The sequence below is a fragment of the Perna viridis genome, chromosome 1 (genome assembly GCF_037379345.1).
Source record: "Perna viridis isolate PV_CMFRI_1.1 ecotype Kerala chromosome 1, ASM3737934v1, whole genome shotgun sequence".
NCBI lineage: Eukaryota > Metazoa > Mollusca > Bivalvia > Mytilida > Mytilidae > Perna > Perna viridis.
Window position 1 is genome coordinate 9,808,326 of NC_142445.1, and position 21,256 is coordinate 9,829,581.

The 21,256-nt window shown below is 35.3% G+C and overlaps 1 protein-coding gene across 7 annotated transcripts in view; it reads right to left on the reverse strand.

Moving 5' to 3' along the window:
• LOC148627155 (plexin-A1-like) overlaps window positions 1-21,256 on the reverse strand; it is a 91,138-nt gene that overhangs the window by 28,200 nt on the left and 41,682 nt on the right. For 6 of the 7 annotated variants that reach the window (XR_015919897.1, XM_088568725.1, XM_088568714.1 and 3 more), the window contains exons 7-13: window positions 19,621-19,768; window positions 7,677-7,761; window positions 7,201-7,282; window positions 2,699-2,806; window positions 1,629-1,736; window positions 1,196-1,292; window positions 502-674 (exon numbers count right to left, since the gene is read on the reverse strand). Coding sequence is in view for 6 of the 7 variants with exons in the window: in XM_088568725.1 (XP_088424851.1) it covers window positions 502-674; window positions 1,196-1,292; window positions 1,629-1,736; window positions 2,699-2,806; window positions 7,201-7,282; window positions 7,677-7,761; window positions 19,621-19,768 (801 nt within the window). In the remaining variant the exon portion in view is untranslated. The remainder of the gene's footprint in view (window positions 1-501; window positions 675-1,195; window positions 1,293-1,628; window positions 1,737-2,698; window positions 2,807-7,200; window positions 7,283-7,676; window positions 7,762-19,620; window positions 19,769-21,256) is intronic. The other variant, XM_088568733.1, reaches the window with a different exon arrangement.

The following is a 21,256-nucleotide window of genomic DNA, read 5'->3' on the forward strand; positions in this document are numbered from 1 at the left end:
TTCTTGTTTTATGTACGTGAGAGAATTGTGTAAACCATTATTAACCAGAGCGTACATTTACATTGTCGCATGAAGTTATACCACGGCTAACACAGGTGGGTTGTTAGTTTGAAAATCATACACTTCTTATTTAATGTTTGTTTTAGACGCTAATATGAGTCAACAAGTTAAACAATTATGCATGTAGCAGGCATTTCGACAATAATTTTTTCTGCTACCAATATTAAACAAATCAGATGTCAACAGAATTAACCATAAGAAAATATCCTAAACATAGACCATTAGCATTTACAATAGGTTCTGAAAGTTTATACAGCGCGTTATTGAAAATCAAAGAAAAATGTTTTCACTTTTGTTTTGCTCACATAGTTTTCCTTTAGAAAGTTTATGATAACTCAGCATTTTAGTTCTTCAATTCTACCATTGATTCACTAGGCTAGTTCTATCTACCACTTACAATTTTATTAGGATTCATAAATCCTTATTTTACGAATAACTTACGCTTGCTATATTAACATGACATATGTCTACCGGACCAGTGTCACATTCATCAAACTCACTGTAGCAGTAACCTTTTCCATTCGACTCACACCAACTACACGGGAACCGGTAGTCTTGATCTTTGCATTCTGTGCAGTCGTCATTTGCAGTCAGATTACTTTGGCATGTATACACTTGAACGATTTTACAATTTACTTTAACGCTAATTATTGACAATTGTCTCTACTAAGCATAACGGATTAAAACATTTAGTAGGTCAAGAATGACGAAATATACGGCTTTTAATAATTTTATGCAAGCAAGTTTTTATAACCAGAATGCAATACAATGTGATCTTGATAAGGAACATGTGATGTGAAAAACATGTTTGTTGCGATATACTTTTCTAATGATATTATCGTTTAAGTCTGTCATATAGTCCGCAACAGTTAATATTAATTCATAAAACAAATATATACAGTGACTGTAGCAAAATGCAACACAAGGTTGAAAGGGAAACCTAGACCATTAAGGAACAACAAAATTCATCTTCAATGCAATTAGATCGATCGGCATGGTCTGAATTAAAAAAAAATTATTATGACATTTGTTAATACCCATACATAATGATAATTCAATGAGAGCTATTTTTAATATTTTATTATTTCATAGTTATCTTTATTTGCTGTCGCTTTAAACTTGATAATATACTTACCTTCAATTTGTATGTGTCCTTCCATGAAAGTATCATCTCTGTACAGAAGCCGAACGTCGAATAATGTATTTTTGGATAAGGTTTGGCCTACACCTAACTTAGTACAAATGTCAAGTAAAAAAAAATTTAAAGCATGAAAGCAAAATACATGTTTTTATCACCGATGTTGATTTATGCTTTACCTTACAGTCAAACTAAAATAACTAATGATAAAAAAGTATGCATAATCAACCTGGGTGACTTACCGACAAAACGAACATGGATATTTACTTTAATCTTTTTTGACATTGCTATTATTTTTGGCATGGCAAATCAGCTCCTACCGACAATTGACGAAAAATAGAATCTTCTTTGCGAACATGTTAAATATGCTTTAGTAAACCTTAAGATAACATTTAATATGCGATTTTATAAATGGTCATATGTTACCTACATCTAAACTGTCGCAAGTAACTTTATAGGTAATTTGGTCAACAATGGCCCGCGATCTTTTTGAAAAATTGCCTCCAGTTGCCTCACAAATCATTTCTTTTGGTATATGCTAAATTGTTACAAAACAAAATAAATTCATCAGATAATGTGAAAATATATTTTAGTTGCACCTTTAATTTTAGACCGCTGTACTATCTTTTTCATCTTTCTTTGTTTAGTGTCCTTTTCTACTTATTTATTTATATACTTTTGTTTTACGCTTCTCGACATTAAACAATTGACAATATTGTAGAAAAGAAATGCTTTTTAACACCCACGAGGTAGAGTTTCATAAATATTATGATAATAACTACAAGAGGACAAAAGGGTGTAGATCAGATTAAGAGAAGTATTAGAAAGCATAGACAACTTAAAACATGTATTGATCATTTAAACAACTGTGATTTTCTCTTTCGAATAAAAACATCAAAATCAAATGATGAATCTTCTTGATCTTGAATTAAACTTAAATTGGGTTTGGTTAAAAAATACTTAGAGATATATAATTCACAATGAATAAAAGACTACTTGTTTGCTCGTGAACGAACCCTGTTAATCTATCGCATGATTTGATTTTAATTAACTTTTATATGAGGTTTGGTAACATGTGTTTATGTATAAAAAGAAATCATTATTTGTAAGAAATTTCCAACAGAAGAAAACCTATGTGGTATGTTCTACAGGATATTTTTGCAAGCCGGAATATTTAACAGAGTACACATCCACCATTGTAACTAACAAAATATAGACAAAGATATTATTCGCAACAAAGTGAGTAAGCAATTTGAACAAAACAAATACATTTTAAAATTTACTAATAAGCTTAGCATTATTTAGTACCTTATTACTTGTTCATTGTTTTATTTTTTTAGTAATATGTGCTTATTCGTTTATTCTACTCCTTCTTTAAAACAGGATAATCTTTTAAAAAAAAGAAATCTAAAAATTAAAATTTCTAAAACAACGTACCACATTTTGATGATTATTATTGTATTCGATGTGTTGCATTAGACATCCTATAAATGAACTTACCGAAATAGATTTGTTTACGAATGGAACGTCTATAGTAATATTTTCATGCGTTGCGTATACTTGTTGTATGCTTGAGTTATTTCTTCCCAGAACAGGACACTTGTTTTCCTGCAATGGTTTAAAATAAAATGAAACTTATAATTGTCATTCGCGGAAGCATTATTTTACTTCTATTTTTCCATGAAACCCAGTGTACAGAGATAAATTAGTACAGATCGAGTTAGTTGTGCAGATTGCTTACTGTTCTTTTTAACTGAAAAAGGGGTGTTAATGAATTGTAAAACCTTTTTGCAGAAAATGATGCAAGTATGTTTGCAGAGTAATCAAGATAGCCAAGTTTCTAGCGTTGATCAAATGAATGTAATTTAGACTTTGAAAAAGAGGCAGGTTATTTGTCTTACAGATAAATTTGGGTTAGAATAGGAGGTCAAAGTTCAATCAATTTTCATATACATATATATTTTAGTTTGAGCGCCTCCGTCCTTGGTGAAAATCCAACTGTTTCCTTATCGAGTATAAATAATAACTTGAACATACTATAATTCAATGCTACTTTCTTCCCATGCAATTGAAAGAGAATTTCAAACGATTGTCTTTTGAATGACCTTTGAAAAATCATTGTAATATATTCTATTTGTAACACGTATTTCTTTTTAGTAGAATAGAAGAAGTCTAAAAAGTCTTGAAATAACGAAGTTTAATGCACATAAATATAATACGGCTATATTAAATCACTCTACTTTCCGTTTTGCAAAAATCTCTATTCAAATATGGTCCTTCCGGTCACGTCATTACGGGATAATTTAGCATTATCGAAAACGAATCTTTAAGTAAGGACCTTTCTAATGGTTCCAAATACCATAAACCATGCTTCATAAATTGGGATTATAACTTCAGAGTTTTTATGGATGCACTGGGGGACTAATCAAGAAAATTGATAAAACGAGACCAAGAAACAAATCAGTTAAAATCCCGACATAAAAAGCATTTTACATTGTTGTTTCTCTGAAAAGATGTTACATCTAGATATAAATATATAGTTCTTGGTAGGGATTCTTCATACTTTGCAAACAATAATTCCATATTATCTTCCAAATATACAACAGGAGATGTTTTCAAAATGCGGGAAGAATTTTTCATCAACACCATTTTTGTCCAGTGTTTTGGACGCGTTTTTCAACAAACGGTCGGCATTCCAATGGGAACAAATTGTGCTCCTCTACTTGCTTACCTATTCCTTCACTCTTGTGAGGCTGACTTTATAGCTGATCAGATCTTAAAGTACGAACATCGTTTAGCTAGAACCTTTTATCTCAGTTCCCATTATATAGATGACGTGCTTTCGTGAAACAATCCTAGTTTCGGGGATTTAATACATTGCATCTACCCAAAAAAACTTGTGATAAAGGATAATACAGACACTGTAAAGTCAGCCTCATATCTTGACCTACGCTAAAAGATCAATGGTAAAGGAAAACTTTTGACAAAACATTCGTGATGACCTTTCATTCAGAATTGTGTTTTCATCTGTGGCAACATCCCTTCATCAACTGCGTATGAAGTTTTCTTAACACAACTCAAACGTTATGCCAGAGCTTGCCGTAACTACTTAGACTTTTTGTGTCGCGATAGACTTCTTATGATTATGCTTCTAAAACAGGGTTATGTTGCTACAAGATTGAAGTCATTACTACCGAAGTTTTATGGTCATCATCATGAACTCGTGGATCATTACTGTGTATCCATCTGCACCATGAAAACTTATTTGTTCAACGTGTCATAGTTTCCCTTTCCACATTCTTTTACCCTGGACTTGACTTTTTATGAGTAATTCCATGTGTGTTTCTAGAAAAACAGAGGACGCTTTCCCTACCGGTGCACCTGTTAAATGCTCCAGGTTTTTTTTTAGTGTAATCCGAGTTTCTTATTTACTTTTGTTTCTTTGTATGTATTTTTTAGTTACTTATGTTCTTTGTTGTATCATTGTATCATGTCTGGTCTTTGTCCCTGGATTAAATTCTTTTGATTTCCTCTAGAATCTTGGTTCCCTTGATTACTCATTGAAATAAGAATCGTCGTACAAACGTATTGTGGTCACAATTTGTGAAATCTTGCGTTTTTAGGGCGCTCTGTTTTCTTCTGTTAAAAAGTTAATTTGATTATGTTTTACTTGATGCTACATGTAGCAAACGGCATTTTGCTTCACCTTTAGACTCAAAGGGAACATAAACTAAACAAGCAGAGCCAAACTAAGTTGGTGTTAGATTGACAACATTTAAATATTCATTTTCAGCATGTTAACTTATACCCAAGCAATACGTATCCATATTTACTTTTTGTATCGCGCTAGAACTCTAACAAATAGGCTGCTGGAACAGGGTTATTTGGCTACAAGATTGAAGTCATCACTACAGAAGTTTTATGGTCGTCATCATGAAGTCGTGGATCGATATGATGTTTGTTTCTTTGTTTGTTTGTTGGGGTTTGACGTCCGAGCAGCAATATTTCAGCTATATTCAGACGATGAACATGAAATTGATGATAAAATGATGATGAAATGAAAAAGGGATGGGACACAAGGACAATGGGGTCGACAAATTTTGATTGCCACTGGAAATCGGGAGATGTGGGTAGGGTCGGGCAATTTAGCCTCCTGTGGCGTAGCCCTATGGTTCCTACTCCGAGAGAATACCACAGTCGGCTTCTTTAACGTGCAAGGAACGTGGCATCTTTCCCAACACGGTGCACCACTATGGTTTGCGGTCAGGTTTTCCGTATTATAGCTTGACAACTCCAGCATGTAACACGCCAGGGGTACCCCATTCAACCACCTGGGGCACACATCCCAGTTGCTCTGTGGGCAAAGCGCCCTAGCCCCCGGCTAGGGTTCTGAGCACTATTTAGTCGCCTTTTACGACAAGCTTAGCGCTGCTGCAGGCCTATTCTTTTAACACCCGGACCTGCACGGGGCTCGTTATGATGTATCCATCAGCACCATGAAAACTGATTTATTCAACGGGTCATAGTTCACCTTTCCTCGTTTGTCTACCCCGGTCTTGACTTTTTATGAGCAACTTGGCGGGTATTTCTAGAAAAGCAGAGGACGCTTACCCTACCGGTGCACCTGGTCCATGCTCCCAGTTTTTAGTGGAGTCCGAGTTGATCATTTACTTTTGTTACTTTGTATGTATGATTTTAGTTATTTTATGTTCTTTGTTGTGTATGTCTGTTTTCCATGTCTGGTCTTTGTCCCTGGATTACGTTCTTTTGATTACCGCTATAACCTTGGTTCCCTTGATTACTCTTATATAACCGTATGTTTGAATGTCGTCCTAAACAACCAAGCCTCCCCAAATTCCCTTACTTTGTTTTAGTTCATTTGAAACGGAAAACTTGAAAAACCTGAAAGGTCACAAAAAACTATTCCTATATGAAATATGTCAGGTTGGTAAATGAAAGAGTAGAACAATCGGAGATATTCTCATAACCTGACATGCTAAAAGCTATCCCAGTATCCAGTCACAAACTGTATATTCATAACAGGTTTGTGTGAAGGATATGGGTTAACCTGCCAGAATGTTCACTCGCTATTACTTAGATAGAAAATTTGATATTAACTGCAAGTGTTAGATATTAAAAAGAATTTCAGAATGTGTTGTTTTTCTTTGTAATTTTACATTTCGATGCTTAAAAATTCACGGTCGGTCTTTCATTTCGGACTGCTAAACATTGAAACTACTGCGGACGGCACTATTTGCCAGTTTTCTTAACTATTGATCCATGCATGGAAAGGAATTTGAGTCGATTTGATGTAAAACGGTTGGACTTTTTTACCGGCCAAGGTAATTAAGTCATACAAAACTGACACATTTTTTTCTTAAAAATCATTATTGACCTTTGACCACATTTTGTTGGAGACGTGACCACCATCGATGCGTACGACATCAATATTTCCATGCAGCATGACATAAGCTTTCAATCGATTTATAATTTAGCCGTATTATATTCCGATGCATTAAATTCTCAAAAATCGATAGCCCGTTATCCAACTATTTGGCTTAAACAATTTTTTTATGAGTTTCGGTTATCTCAGTCATATTTATTTTCTATATATTATATAACCTTTATAAATACAGGACATAACAGTTTTGATATACAACTTTGACTATATATTTTTTTCAAGACGAAAAAAATGTAAGAATTTACACGTCAATAAGAAAAGTATACTGTCATATTTAGTATATTTTACAAAGGGAGTTGATATTTTGAAGTCTTGACATATGAAGGATGTCTGAACTGAATTTACTTTCTAGTAATCTAACGGCAACTTTACCATCACGACGGTTTTTTTTTTTTTGTTTTTTTGTTTTTTTTTGTTTGGTTTCCTTTTACTTGTTCCTGTATTTATCTATTTGCTTGCTTGTTTGTTTGTTTGGTTTGTTTTTCATTTGAGTAAAATACATTTTCACCAGTGAAAACGACTTTAAACAGTTCTACATTACTATGAAAGTGTAATCCCTCCATGAACACTGTCCTTCATACTGTTTCCAACCACATTCAGCTTTTGGGACACAGTCGTGACAACTAGAACAAAGAAATGTGATTGTTTTGTTTTATTTTTTTTTTATGTTTGTACTAATATTTTACTTGATTATGAAAAACAAATACAGAGAAAATTTGTGTTTATTTCATGATACATATGACTCGTCATGAACTTTGTGCATAAAATTCCATTAAAAACATGTTTGTTACATTAGATACGGGCCTTCATTTTGATGAAATTGTGAAACGCTATTTTAATAGATTCATAAAACCTAATGTACCTCTGTTTGAATTTTAAAAAAATTCTTCACACTGAGTTTTATTCAATTCATTTTTTTATATGTTTCGTGTCTTTCTTTGGTATTACAAATATACTACGTTGGGCTGATTTTCTCGGTTAAACAAATATAATCGCAGTAGAAGGTAAAGGCCTTACCTATTTTGTTCCTTACATTTGTAGATTTCTATAGGTGCAGTTGCTATCTTCGTCTCGTTAACAATGATAGCAAATGTATAGTTTCCTAAAAAAATAACAAACAAAATAGTGGAAAACCGAAAACTATTTAAAAAGAAAAGAAAACAATAGTTATCAAGATGCAGCTGAAAAGAAATCATTAAAAGAGTGCAGTGAAAAATGCTGAATGAAAATGGACTTTTCAAATATGTCTAAGCATAATGATAGATGACACATGTTTCGCATGGTAAGTAAGAACGGTAATACTGCCAATTTTGCTTATAATGCAAATACGGATTTATTCATGCTTTTATAAAACATTTGTATTCTTTAAGGGGAGATAATTTCTTTAGAATGGATAATAGAAATATAGCAGATTTTGATTAAGATGTACATGCTGTACAAAAAAATATGTTATAATGCAGACGTTTTCTGTATAATCCTCGATACTTTTTGGGTTTTTTTTGTTTTTGTTGTTTTTTTTTTTGTGGACATATAAGAATAAAAATTAAGAAATTACCGTCAACAAATTAATGTTCCCCTTGACAATTATTATACCTAAAATACGAATGCTCATATGGTCATCTTATCTTTTTAGTAATAACTTCTTTTTTCAGTACAAATTTAAGTAAGCAAATATTTAGCTAGGTTTGTAGTTATACAATATGTATTTAAAAGTTGAAAATGAAATAGTAAAGATGTTACGACATTTGGCTTTATTAAAATTTCAACCAGAAATTTCGTTGTATCGTATCTAAGTTTGAACCTTTTTAACTTCCGGGAACGCATTTGCTACATCAGATATATTCAATCAAACAAGTTGAAAATTAGATAACTAAGTTTTTTCATGACAAATCTGAAACCAAAACATCTCGCAATCGTAGATTTCAAAACAACCCAGATCGGCAGAACTTCTCAGACCTACAACGTTACATCTATCATCTCTTTTTTAATATGTTAAACGGAAAAAAGTTTCCTAAGTTTAATTTAAAAGGCATGTCCTTTAACATATCACATCATAACTTGATTGATTGATTGATTGATTGTTGTTGTTTATTGCCGTTTCGGCGACCAGGGCCATATCACGGCAAGAACATTTAATGCAAGGAAAATATTAAAAGCAAGATCAAAGTCTCTTCATAAAATAATGAAATTAAAACAAACAGCTATTTACATATAAAAAGGTACATAAAAAGGTGAACCTAAGACATAAAATACATATAGAAACATAACTTCGATCAAACATTTAAAATATTGAAAAATCAAGGAAGGTATCCAATTTAGATTTTATTATATAAACCGATGTCCCGCAAGAAATCGATAATGTTTTTAGATGAAACGGTCTTGAACAAATCAAACATATTGGCGCAGTCAAAATAATTTTGCCTAGTGTTGGCAAAATCCACACAATCCAGAAGAACATGTTTGATAGAGAAAGGGCAATCACATGGGATACACTCAGGTGGAGGCTCACCAACAAGCAAATGGCCATGTGTAAATCTAGAATGTCGAATGCGGCATCTAGTCATGACCACTTGCTCTTTGCGATTGCCCGACCCGGATTGATGAACGCCTAGATCGGGTTTTATGGAATTGAGTTTGTTGTGTTCAAGACCGTCCCATCGGTCCTGCCACATCTTTAAAATATATTTCCTTATTAAAGGTTTAAAATCGGTGTATGGCAAACTAACGTCCTTTATTATTTCATTTAATGCCTTTTTGGCAACCCTGTCTACAACTGAATTCCCCTGAATACCAACATGACTGGGTACCCAGAGGAAAACAATCTCTTTATCAAATTCCCGAAGTCGATGAATAAAATATAAAATTTGTAAAATAAGAGTATTTTTCAGTTTGTGATTCTTAATTGCCAAAAGACAGCTCAAAGAGTCAGAACAAATAATAAACTGTGACAGATTAGATTGAGTAATCAATTTAAGTGCTAACAATATGGCTCGAGCTTCAGCTGTGAATATGGAAGCGCTCGATGGCAACCGTTCAGTTACATTTCTGTCACCATGGACAGCAGCACATGCAACGCTATCGCCATCCTTTGAGCCATCTGTATACACCGTCAAAAAATCTGGATAATTTGCTTTAATTTCAGAAAATTTTTGTTGTAAAAATAAAGGATTGGTATCGGACTTTTTATATTCACGCAGATCAAAAATGAAAAAAGGGTGTGGAAGCTCCCATGGAGGGCATTTAGAAGTAACAACAGGTGTCACTGCATTGGTCTCCAGATGAATTGCTTCCAAATGAGGTTTTATTCGAATTCCAAAAGGAGGGGTTTTGCTTTCGATTTATGTTTTCGATAAATGTCGACATAAATAGGATTAATGACACAGTCGTAGGCAGGGCTATCTGGGTAGGCCATAAGTTTACTTACATATTGAAGACCTAATTTCAAACGTCTGTCTCCAAGGGAGGGTTCATTTGCCTCGGCATAAAGGCTCTCAAAAGGAGAGGTTCTGAAGGCACCAAGGCAAAGTCGCAACCCCTGGTGGTGAACAGCGTCTAAAATTTTAAGGTAAGATTTTTTGGCGGAACCATAAACAATAGATCCATAATCAAGTTTAGACCTAACCAAAGATCTATATAAATTTAATAAAATTGAGGTATCAGCACCCCAATCGGTACTGGACACCATTTTTAAAATATCTAGTGCCTTAAGACACCTAGATTTAAGTAATTTGATATGGGGAAGAAAAGAAAGTTTACTATCAAAAAGTAATCCAAGGAATTTTGTTTCTTCTACTATTTTGATTTTATTACCATAAAGAAAGAGATCTGGGTCCGGATTGCAGCTTTCGCTTTCGACAAAAGTGCATACCAACAGTTTTAGATGTAGAAAACTTAAACCCATTCTCCAAAGCCCATTTCTCAATTCTTTTGAGGCAAAATTGTAACTGCCTTTCAATATTACTCATATTTTGTCCCCTGTAGCAGATCAAAAAGTCGTCTACATACAAGGAACCGTCAATATTGTCCTTCAAAACTTGGGCTAAACTATTAATTTTAATACTGAAGAGAGTGACAGAAAGAATACTTCCCCGAGGAACTCCCATTTCCTGTTCCTTCTCCTCAGAAAAAGTCGAATTTACCCTCACATTAAAATGACGATCTGACAAAAAATTAGACAAGAACAGAGGAAGTCTTCCTTTCAACCCCATATCAAATATATCTTTTAAAATACCATATTTCCACGTCGTGTCATAGGCTTTTTCTAAATCGAAAAAGACCGACACAACATGTTCATTTTTAGCAAATGCATTTCTGATGAGCGTTTCAAACCGGACTAAATGGTCAAGAGTACTTCTGCCTTGCCTAAAACCACACTGAATATTAGTGAGTAAGTTGTGCTTCTCAAGGAACCACACAAGGCGATCATTGACCATTCGTTCAATTGTCTTGTAGACGCAGCTTGTCAATGCGATCGGGCGATAATTTGAAGGATCCGTATGATCTTTTCCTGGTTTTGGAATAGGGACTACTGAAGCCGTTTTCCAGATGGACGGAACGTTACCAGAAGTCCATATCTCGTTCATTAACGTAAGAAGTGTATGTAGAGATGGATCAGGAAGATGTTTCAAAAGTTGATAGTGAATATTATCTAGCCCACTAGCTGTATCGTGGGCTTTAGCCAGTGACGATTTTAGTTCCTCTATAGAAAATTGAGAGTTGTAAGATTCCGCATTATTTGACTTGAAGTTTAATTTTGTCTTTTCTGCAGATGATTTAATTTTTTGAAAATCCGGTTTGTAGTTAGATGAGGATGAATGTTTAGCGAATGTTTCAGCTAGCTTATTGGCGATATCTTTTTCGGTGGTTAGAGTGGTATTACCAACTTTAAGGTGTTTCACTGAAGAATTCGAATTTTTTCCTTTTACTTTTCTAATAAAATTCCATACTTTATTGAGATTTAATACTAGAAACAAAATTTTTCCAAGAGGTTCGTCTGGCTTGTTTACATGTACGTCGAGCTTTTGCTCGAAATATTCGGAAGTTTGACAGATTTGCTGGTGTAGGATTTTTGTCAAACCGGCGATGGGCCTTGTTGCGTTCTTCGATCGCTTTGTCGCACTCATCAGTAAACCATGGCTTACTAGGCCTTTTTGGATTTGTCGAGGTTTTAGGTATTGTTTTATTAGCAATTGATGTCAGTCTTTCATTAAATAATAAAATGGGATCTTCAACATCCTTCATCGCTTCTAATCGTAAATCTTCAAGACAGTGGGCTTCAAATGAAGCCCAATCTGCTTTCTCAAGTTTAAAACGAGGTTGACGTTCCTCCGTTTTGGAGGATAAATGCTCCAAAATAATTGGAAAATGATCACTCCCGCACAAGTCATCATGAACTCGCCATGTAAACTCTGAAAGTACGAGAGGATCACAAATGCTTAAATCAATAGAAGAATACGATCCATTGCCTGAATGAAGGAACGTTGAAGATCCGTCATTAAATATGCACAAGTCTTCTTGCTGAAGGAGCTCCTCAACTTTTTTACCTTTATCATTCGTATGATTACTTCCCCATAAAGGATTATGAGCATTAAAGTCACCCAAAATAATAAATGGTTTGGGCAACTGTTTAACCAAATCAACTAATTTATTTCTGCACAAAATTGAATTCGGGGGAATGTAAATGGAACAGACGGTTATGGTTTTATCAAGGGATAACCGAACGGCCACTGCTTGTAGATCGGTAGTTAAAGGAACTGAACTATGTATAACTAATAAACTAATAAAAATGGTAGATCCACCAGCAGCTCGTTCATTTGCCTCAGCAAATGTACTATACATTGTATATCCTTTTACGGAAATTTGATCCGTTTCTTTTAAACGAGTCTTCTGGAGACATAATGCAACTGGTAAAATAGACTGAACAAGAAGAGTTAATTCCAAAATATTAGCCTTTAAACCTCGACAATTCCATTGAAGTAATTTGGCCATTTTTATGGGTGACGAATGGGGGATATTTTCTCTGACTTGGATCCGCGACCACGACTCGATGACCTTCTAGTACGAGTGCCACCATTAAGGTCAATTCGAATTGACTGAGCGCGCTGCTCCTTGTATTTTTTCATGGCAACAGGATCTGTTTGATCAATCTGATCAAGGTCGGGACCCAGCCAGTTTTCACCTGGACAAAGTCCATGATCTGTTGTTTCCATGTCAGACTCGGAATCCGAGTCCGACACCACAGGCGACACAATCTGTCGCCTAGACTTGGATTTCTCCAAGTCCTCCACACGGAAATTCCCCAACTTTTTGGGGGGTTGGACATTCTTCTGTTGAGATTTGGAAGACGATGACTGTTGTGATGATGGAGATGATTTTGAAGATGATCCGGAATTTTGGGATGACTGAGTCTGGGAACATTGGTGAGATTTCTTAGCTCTGGCCTTTTTAATTTCCTCTAAACATTTTTTGGATGGTTTCATTATTTTGGTGGATACCTCAGTGGGCAGTTTGGCAAGACCATTGATATCCTCTTTCCAACTCATGATCGTTGCACCTCAACAGTCGAGGACAGACAAGCACGCTTTGCAACACTAGCATAAGATGTTTTGCCAGATGCAAGAAAATTGTTGGAAAGAGACCACTTCTGGCGAGCTTCACTATATGAAAATTTTTTTCAGTTTTTATCTTTAAAATATCTTTTTCTTTCTTATAAAGAGGGCAATCTTTAGATGATGACATGTGAGCTTCCTCACAGTTTCTGCATTTCAGATCTTTTCTGCAGTCGATTCCCTCGTGTCCTTCTTCAGAGCATCGGAAACAAAACAGTTTTCCTCTACACTGGCCCTTTCCATGCCCAAACTTCTGGCATTTAAAACACCGAAGTGGGTTAGGAATATACAGACTGACAGCTGTCCTGTATGGACCAATGTAGACATGAGATGGCACTGAAGTGGAACTAAATGTTAACAGGATTGTTCTCATTGGTGTGGTTGCATCTGCACGTCGAGAAGTAAACCTTTTCACTGACTTAACGCCTTGTGATTTCAGTTCCTCACAAATGTCTTCGTCAGTCAAGGCGTCGAGGTCTCGACCTCGGTATTTAAGGACACCCTGTGACTGATTTAGTGACTTGTGTGCAGATGAAACCACATCAAGGTCACCAATCCTGGTTAATTTTAACAAATTTGATGATTGGCCAGGTCTGAGGCATTCAATTAAAATTCCTGATCTTATTTTCTTTGTATCTTTAACATCACCAGCTACACCCTTGATAGTTTTCTGTATTAAAAAAGGAGAAAGGTCATTAACATTTTTGTCTTTATCTTTTGCAGAAATTACAATAAATCTTGGCCAGTTTTTATCACTTTCGTCAGAAGAATTGCAGACATCACTTATTCGTTTTTTTGAATAAGAAACATTGGATTCCCCGTTGTTTTTTGTCGCCATGTTAAGTTTTAGTAAGTTTCATCGTCTCTGTTCCCCACCCGCCACCGAGTGCCAACACGGGCGATGCTAGGACTCTTCGGATTTCCAGCAGATAGCATCAGGGATTCCAGAGACGACATACTCGAACAGAGCGTATCTATCAATGGCGCATAGACAGCGTACTACTCGATTGACCCATGAGCCACCGCCTTCTTCATTTGCCATTTGTAAGCTTTTGAAAACCGTAGAAACATTGGATTTAACAAAATGCCATCAGTAAAGCAGGTGGACAAATGAAGGGCATGGCGTGACCAGCCGATTGATCGAACCGGGTCCATCCGATCTCCCGTTTAGATGACCTAAGAGCCGAGTGGCATATACAGCCGTATCCTCGATCATCCAGCCATCGATGACACGGGGGTTACGTCACGACTGGAGTCTAGATACGACCTTCATCCACTAGGACCTCCTCGCCCACCAATAACTCACGGGTTGCAACTCACGGCAAACAAGTAGGTGAACCCACTTTTTATTTTAAACACCGGGCCCACGGTCGACGTTCGGATCGCTTTAGTCTGGCCTCTAACCTTTGACCTTTCCAGCATGGGTAACTCTACCAGGAGGAAAAAACTCCTGCTGGCATAGCTCTTAGGATCACTGAGGCACGCAAGCCCCCCTACCACGACAAGGATAGCGATCCACAGGGGGGCATCATAACTTGAGAACCGCTTATTCGATAAACCTCAAACTTTATATTAATATGTACAAAAATCAACTTAAAGACGATATTGATAAATGCACCACATTCTTTAGACTCATAAATGTTTTTTTTTGATAAAAAGAGTAACCAGGTGCAGGACTCTGGCACCGTAATCCATGAAAAAATGTCTGAATTAGTCAATTAGTCAATTGTTGTAGTATGTGTCCAGTTTCCCGCTTAGGAAAACTAATGAGGGCAATTTTTTTTCCCGATTTGACAGAATAAGAACACATTTTGGTTCCATTTTGGCACTTAAGTTACCATGTTATATGTTGTTATTCTACTGAAATATGGTTATGTTGACATTGTACAGCACGCATGCAATTTACTAAATAATATGCAATATCCATAATAACTTCCTTGTTTAATTTTGGTGCCGAATTTGATATAAAATGAATACAACCTTTTTGTGATTGACTTTAAACCGTGCAATGTTGCTTTTTAAGAATCTGCACTTTTTATGATTAAAATTAAACTATGTCTTTACAGGTCATATGTTTCTACACATGAAAAATTGTAATGTACGTTTTCTATTGTTTTATAACATATGGAACTTATGTTAAGGACCAAAATGGAAATATTTGTTAATGCACATTTTATAAGTCATAAAAATATACGAATTCAAAGTCGTAAGAAAACCATATATAAAAGATATATTAAAAACCGGTGTATGATCCCTTGAAATATCATACTTACGTTTTGAAAAAAAAAAAAAAATTCGAGAAGTGGAAGTCTTAAAAGACATACGACCTTCATCACTGATCTTTGGTCCATATGACCTTTCATTTGCACCGAACGTCAAAAGTGTAAAAAAAAGCTTTCTCACTGCAAATTTCAGGCCTTGACTTTCAAGGTCAAGTGATCCTTAGTTGTTTGGTGGAATTCAAATATCTCTTCGACTTCTGGTTCTTGGAGTTATTCTTGCATCATTTTTTTAATTATTTATTGTGACCAAAATTAGCTTTGAAATTGCCCATGTTTTGCCTCGATATGGATCTATTGAAATTAAAGAGCGGGTGTATAAATTTTCCAAACCCACAAGAGGTAGACACATAGTTTTTACACAGAATGAAAAATCTGCTCAAGTAATTAGTTTGACACAAAACTTGATTGATTGATTGTTGGGGTTTAACGTCCGAGCAGCAATATTTCAGCTATATTCAGACGATGAACATGAAACGGATGATCAAATGAACATGAAATGATGATGAAATGAAAAACGGGATGGGACACAAGGACAGTAGGGTCGACAAATTTTGATTGCCACTAGCAAAAGGGAAGGATGGGTAAGGTCGGGCAATTTAGCCTCCTGTGGCGGAACGCAAAGGTTCCTACTCCTATCGAATACCACAGCAGCGTTCTTTAACGTGCGAGGAACGTGGCATCTTTCCCAACACGGTGCACCACTGTGGTTTGCGGTCAGGTTTTCCGTATTATAGCCTGACAACCCCAGCATGTAACATGCCAGGGGTACCCCATTCCACCACCTGGGGCACACATCCCAGTTGCTCTGTGGGCAGAGCGCCTAGCCCCCGGCTAGGTTTCTGGGCACTATTTAGTCGCCTTTTACGACAAGCTTAGCGCTGCTGCAGGCCTATTCTTTTGACACCCGGATCTACACGGGGCGACACAAAAACAATTACCAGTATAAAAAAAACCAACGAAACCATGTTTTGTCCCCTAAAAATAGGCGGGGTGGGGTTATTTAAAATGTTTTAGTTTACACAAATTTATTCAAATATAGTATACACATTTACATACGAAATTATGGTAGGATTCGGAAAGAAGCTAGATAGCTTATACAAAGTTCCGTGTCCTTAATAGTAAACTTGCAAGAATATTCTTATAAATAAGATGCCTGTGGAATGATTTTTATAACTGACCAGTAAATAAGACAAACGAATAGAAAAACAAAAATGGAATTACGAATCCAGGGTAGAGATGCAGTACATGGAAGTCATACATTTATAAACCTTTTACTTTTGATAATAAATTTCTGAACTTCAAGAAAAACTTCTACATTTTGTTCAGCATTTAGAATATTTGAGCCATACAACACTACATTTACAGTAATAGGTACATCAAGTGCCATAGAAAATATGATTTCATTTCATAATAAAGAATATTTGGGACAAAAGGGCAAAAATGGGAAGTTGATTCGACATGATCTGATTTAGAGTTTAATATCCTTGAAGTATTATGGTTAGAGCTAAAGTTTAATGGTAAAAAGACGTTATATGGTACATTTTATATACCTCCCGGGAGTAACGCTGATACTTGGAACAAAGTTGATGATTCTATAGAGTCGGCTGTGAACGAAGGAAACTGTGACGGTATTATTGTAACAGGTGACTTTAATGATAATCAATTTATGAACAACCCAAAAACGAAAATTATCTGTACGAAATATAGTTTGCACCAATTGGTAGAAGAACCTACTAATTTTACTGAGCATTCATCATCCCTGATTAATCTTATAATTACTGACAACCCTTCTTTCATCCCATATGTTAGTGCCGGTCCCCCTCGACCAGTTACGCTACCATTGTCCTATCATTGGTTTTATCAATGCCTCAAACCCTACTCAAAAAACTTTCAAGGGTAAAATTTGGCTATATGATCGAGGAGATTTTGATAGATTCCAAAATATATTAGCAGGAACTAACTGAGACAATATTTTTTATTCAAATGATATTGACAACATTCTTAAAGGTATTTCTACCACTATTCTGCACGCCGCAGAATATACTATCCCAAACAGTAATGATATTAAAAAACTGACTAGAAAGAAAAAAACGCCTTTACTCAAAAGCTAAGCGCTCTGGTAGCCCGACTGATTGGAATAAATTCAAACAAGTTAGAAATTTAGTGACATCAAGGGTTAGAGTAGCACGTAATTAGCATCAACCCGATCTTATGAATACATTGAGTAACACGAACAGTTCATCTCGGTCTTGGTGGAAAATATGTAACCGGCTGTCTGAAATTAAACCCTCACATTCTGGTATCCCATCATTACTGGTTGATAATGAACCAGATACAACAGTACTGAACTCCCTCCTCCTACCGGTTCTGAAGAACAACTCAGTGAAAGAGTAATCAAGGGAACCAAGGCTATAGCGGTAATCAAAAGAATGTAATCCAGGGACAAAGACCAGACATGGAAAACAGACATACACAACAAAGAACATAAAGTAACTAAAATCATACATACTAAGTAACAAAAGCAAATGAGCAACTCGGACTCCACTAAAAACTGGGAGCATGGACCAGGTGAACCGGTAGCGTAAGCGTCCTCTGTTTTTCTAGTTGTGTTTAAATAATTAATTGAAACTGAAAATTAACAATGTTCAAGTTTGTAGAATGATACAATCTGGTATGCGTCATAGGCAGAATTATAATTGACTTAGCAGTATTACTGGTCATACACATGATACTGATAAGCCCCAACACCATTTTGATGCTGATTTTGGGGTTTAGTTGTAAGACTGATCGCACTGATTGTGTTTGAAAATGAAAGCTCGGTCAAATCAGTGTCTGCGTGTCATGAGAGGTTAACTTAGTATTTTGACATAAATGGGTATTTATATCAGATTTATATAAATACCCATCTAACTCCCCCCCCCCCAACAAAAAAATACAACAAAAAAACTACGAAAACAACAGCAACAAGACCGCCTGACTATGAAAGATGCAAACTCATTAATTAACCCGGTCTCTTTTTTTTCCTCGTGATAATTTTTACTTTCAAATCTAATAAATATTGATTTGCTATATCTTTATTGTAAGTATTGTAACATTAGTACATTACTATAATTGTTTATAATTATATCTTGCATTTTCTCGGTGTGGGAGTAGGGGGCACTTCCTTTATGTTCCATTTTCGAGCTTGCGAATACGCGAATAGGTGGGGAAAACAAAATATGATACATGTATGTCAATAAAGTTTACATGTGTCCTAGTAGTGTATCATAATCAAGTTTGTTTGTTTGTTGGGGTTTAACGTCCGAGCAGCAATATTTCAGCTATATTCAGACGATGAACATGAAATTGATGATAAAATGAACATAAAATGAAAAAGGGATGGTACACAAGGACAATGGGGTCGACAAATTTTGATTGCCACTGGAAATAGGGAGATGTGGGTAGGGTCGGGCAATTTAGCCTCCTGTGGCGGAGCCCTATGGTCCCTACTCCGGGAGAATACCACAGTAGGGTTCTTTAACGTGCGAGGAACGTGGCATCTTTCCCAACACGATGCACCACTATGGTTTGCGGTCAGGTTTTCCGTATTATAGCCTGACAACCCCAGCATGTAACACGCCAGGGGTACCCCATTCCACCACCTGGGGCACACATCCCAGTTGCTCTGTGGGCAGAGCGCCCTAGCCCCCGGCTAGGGTTCTGAGCACTATTTAGTCGCCTTTTACGACAAGCTTAGCGCTGCTGCAGGCCTATTCTTTAAACACCCGGACCTGCACAGGGCGTACCATAATCAAGGGAACACTCCTTATATAAGAGGTCAAAGAAATATTGGAGTTACCCCGAGCCCCCTAGTTTACTATTCACTTTTCAATAGTGAATAGTGAATAGTGAACTGTACTCCAACTTCAGTCCGGCGTAAGACTGTTCAATTGTTTTACAAACAAACAATTAACATAATAGTTTGTTCTTTATTATGTTTATCATCATAAAATTCATAATTTATCTTGGAGTTTGAATAAAATATCATTGTCAAAGTCATTATTATCAAGAATAATGTGAATAATGTCTTACCTGTCGTCATCGTTTCAAGTTCATCAAATTTGCAAGTATTCGTTCGATTATTCCCTTCAGCTTTACGTAGGACTGTTGTGTTACAAATACCGCATGTGTATTTTGCAATGGCAGGTACCAAATGTACTGTTATTTCTATGTAGGCTTTCTTAAAGGAGAAAATTTATTATTATCATAGTCAGTCATGTTCTTAACAAGAACAACTTTCATGAAAGTAATTTGACAAAAAAAACAAACCTTGCAAATGTATGTCATACAACTGTTTTGCAACAGTGGATTTAAATATCTTGCTAAGCGCGTCCTACTTACTTTAAAATCTGGACTTTATTATAGTCCATTGGCTGAGAGAGGGTTTATTGTGCATCTCCCTACTCATTTAGTTTTTTTACAACATGAAATCAAGAAAAGCGTATTTTCATGAAAGAATTTTCCTAGAATATTGAAAATGTTAATACTACTCCTAAAATTTGGTTTCAGTATGAAATAAAATGCCCATTTATAGCAGACCAACATTGTAAAACTCAGTTTTCACATTTAAATGGGAAAAACACTACTATATATATATATATATATATATATATATATATATATATATATATATATATATATCTGTATATATATATACTCGATTTAAGGCGCTTTGTTTTTCGTTTTTTGGTTGTAATTATCATATATGTTAAAAAGAAGAGTTTTAGAAGTTCAGATTTTGTTCCATTTCACATGTTTTTCTAAAACACACAGAAGGAGGGTATGAAACACTGAAAGAAACAACCTCGAAAATACCCAAAACAATAGGATCTAAGTATGACAGGATATTGATACATCAGAAAGTTTTCAGTTGGGATCATTTCTTGTATTTTGCTAAGATAAATTATTTTCATAGAAATATTTTGAACATAAACAGTAACAAAAATAAGGAACTTGCTGTAAAGGCCAATCAAATAATATTATTCCTACATGTAGAAGTAAATTTGATATTTTCGTTTTGACGTTTTTTCTTGACTTTATATATTTAAATCGTAGTTGAAACATCAAAAATAGATTAAGATCTTCCTACATAATTTATCATGATGCGCCGGTTGAGAGGTTACTCCTTGAAACACGTTTACAGCATGTCGAAATTTGCAATATGTACGATTGGTATTTTGTATTTACATTAAAAATATGTGTTTTATTGTTCGTTTTTCTACAAAATCGTACATAATTCATAAAATACAATGGCTTGCTTGCTTACAGACAAACAGTGGCAAACATGAGCTTATTTTAAAACCAATATATCAAACCTTTATAATAAGCTACAAAATTGTAGGTTTAAGCATGTTATCACGTGATACTAGGCCAAAATGCACGAGCGTTTTGCCGCAAAAAAAACCAAAAAAATTCGGATTTAATTTAAACGAAAGTAAAACCTACGGTTGTAGTTTGAAATGGGATATGTTCAGGGTGTAAGAGTCTGCTTTTGTAAATTTTGTGTAGAAACAATGCGTAAACGCAACCGTATTATTGCATTTAGTTCCTGAATGCGAGTCATAAAGACCTATACAATATCTATTATTTTCATTTTCAATTTAGATTTAAGCTAATTTAATATGGCAGTGTGCTTGTTTGTTGTTGACCACTTACGGAAATCGATCCA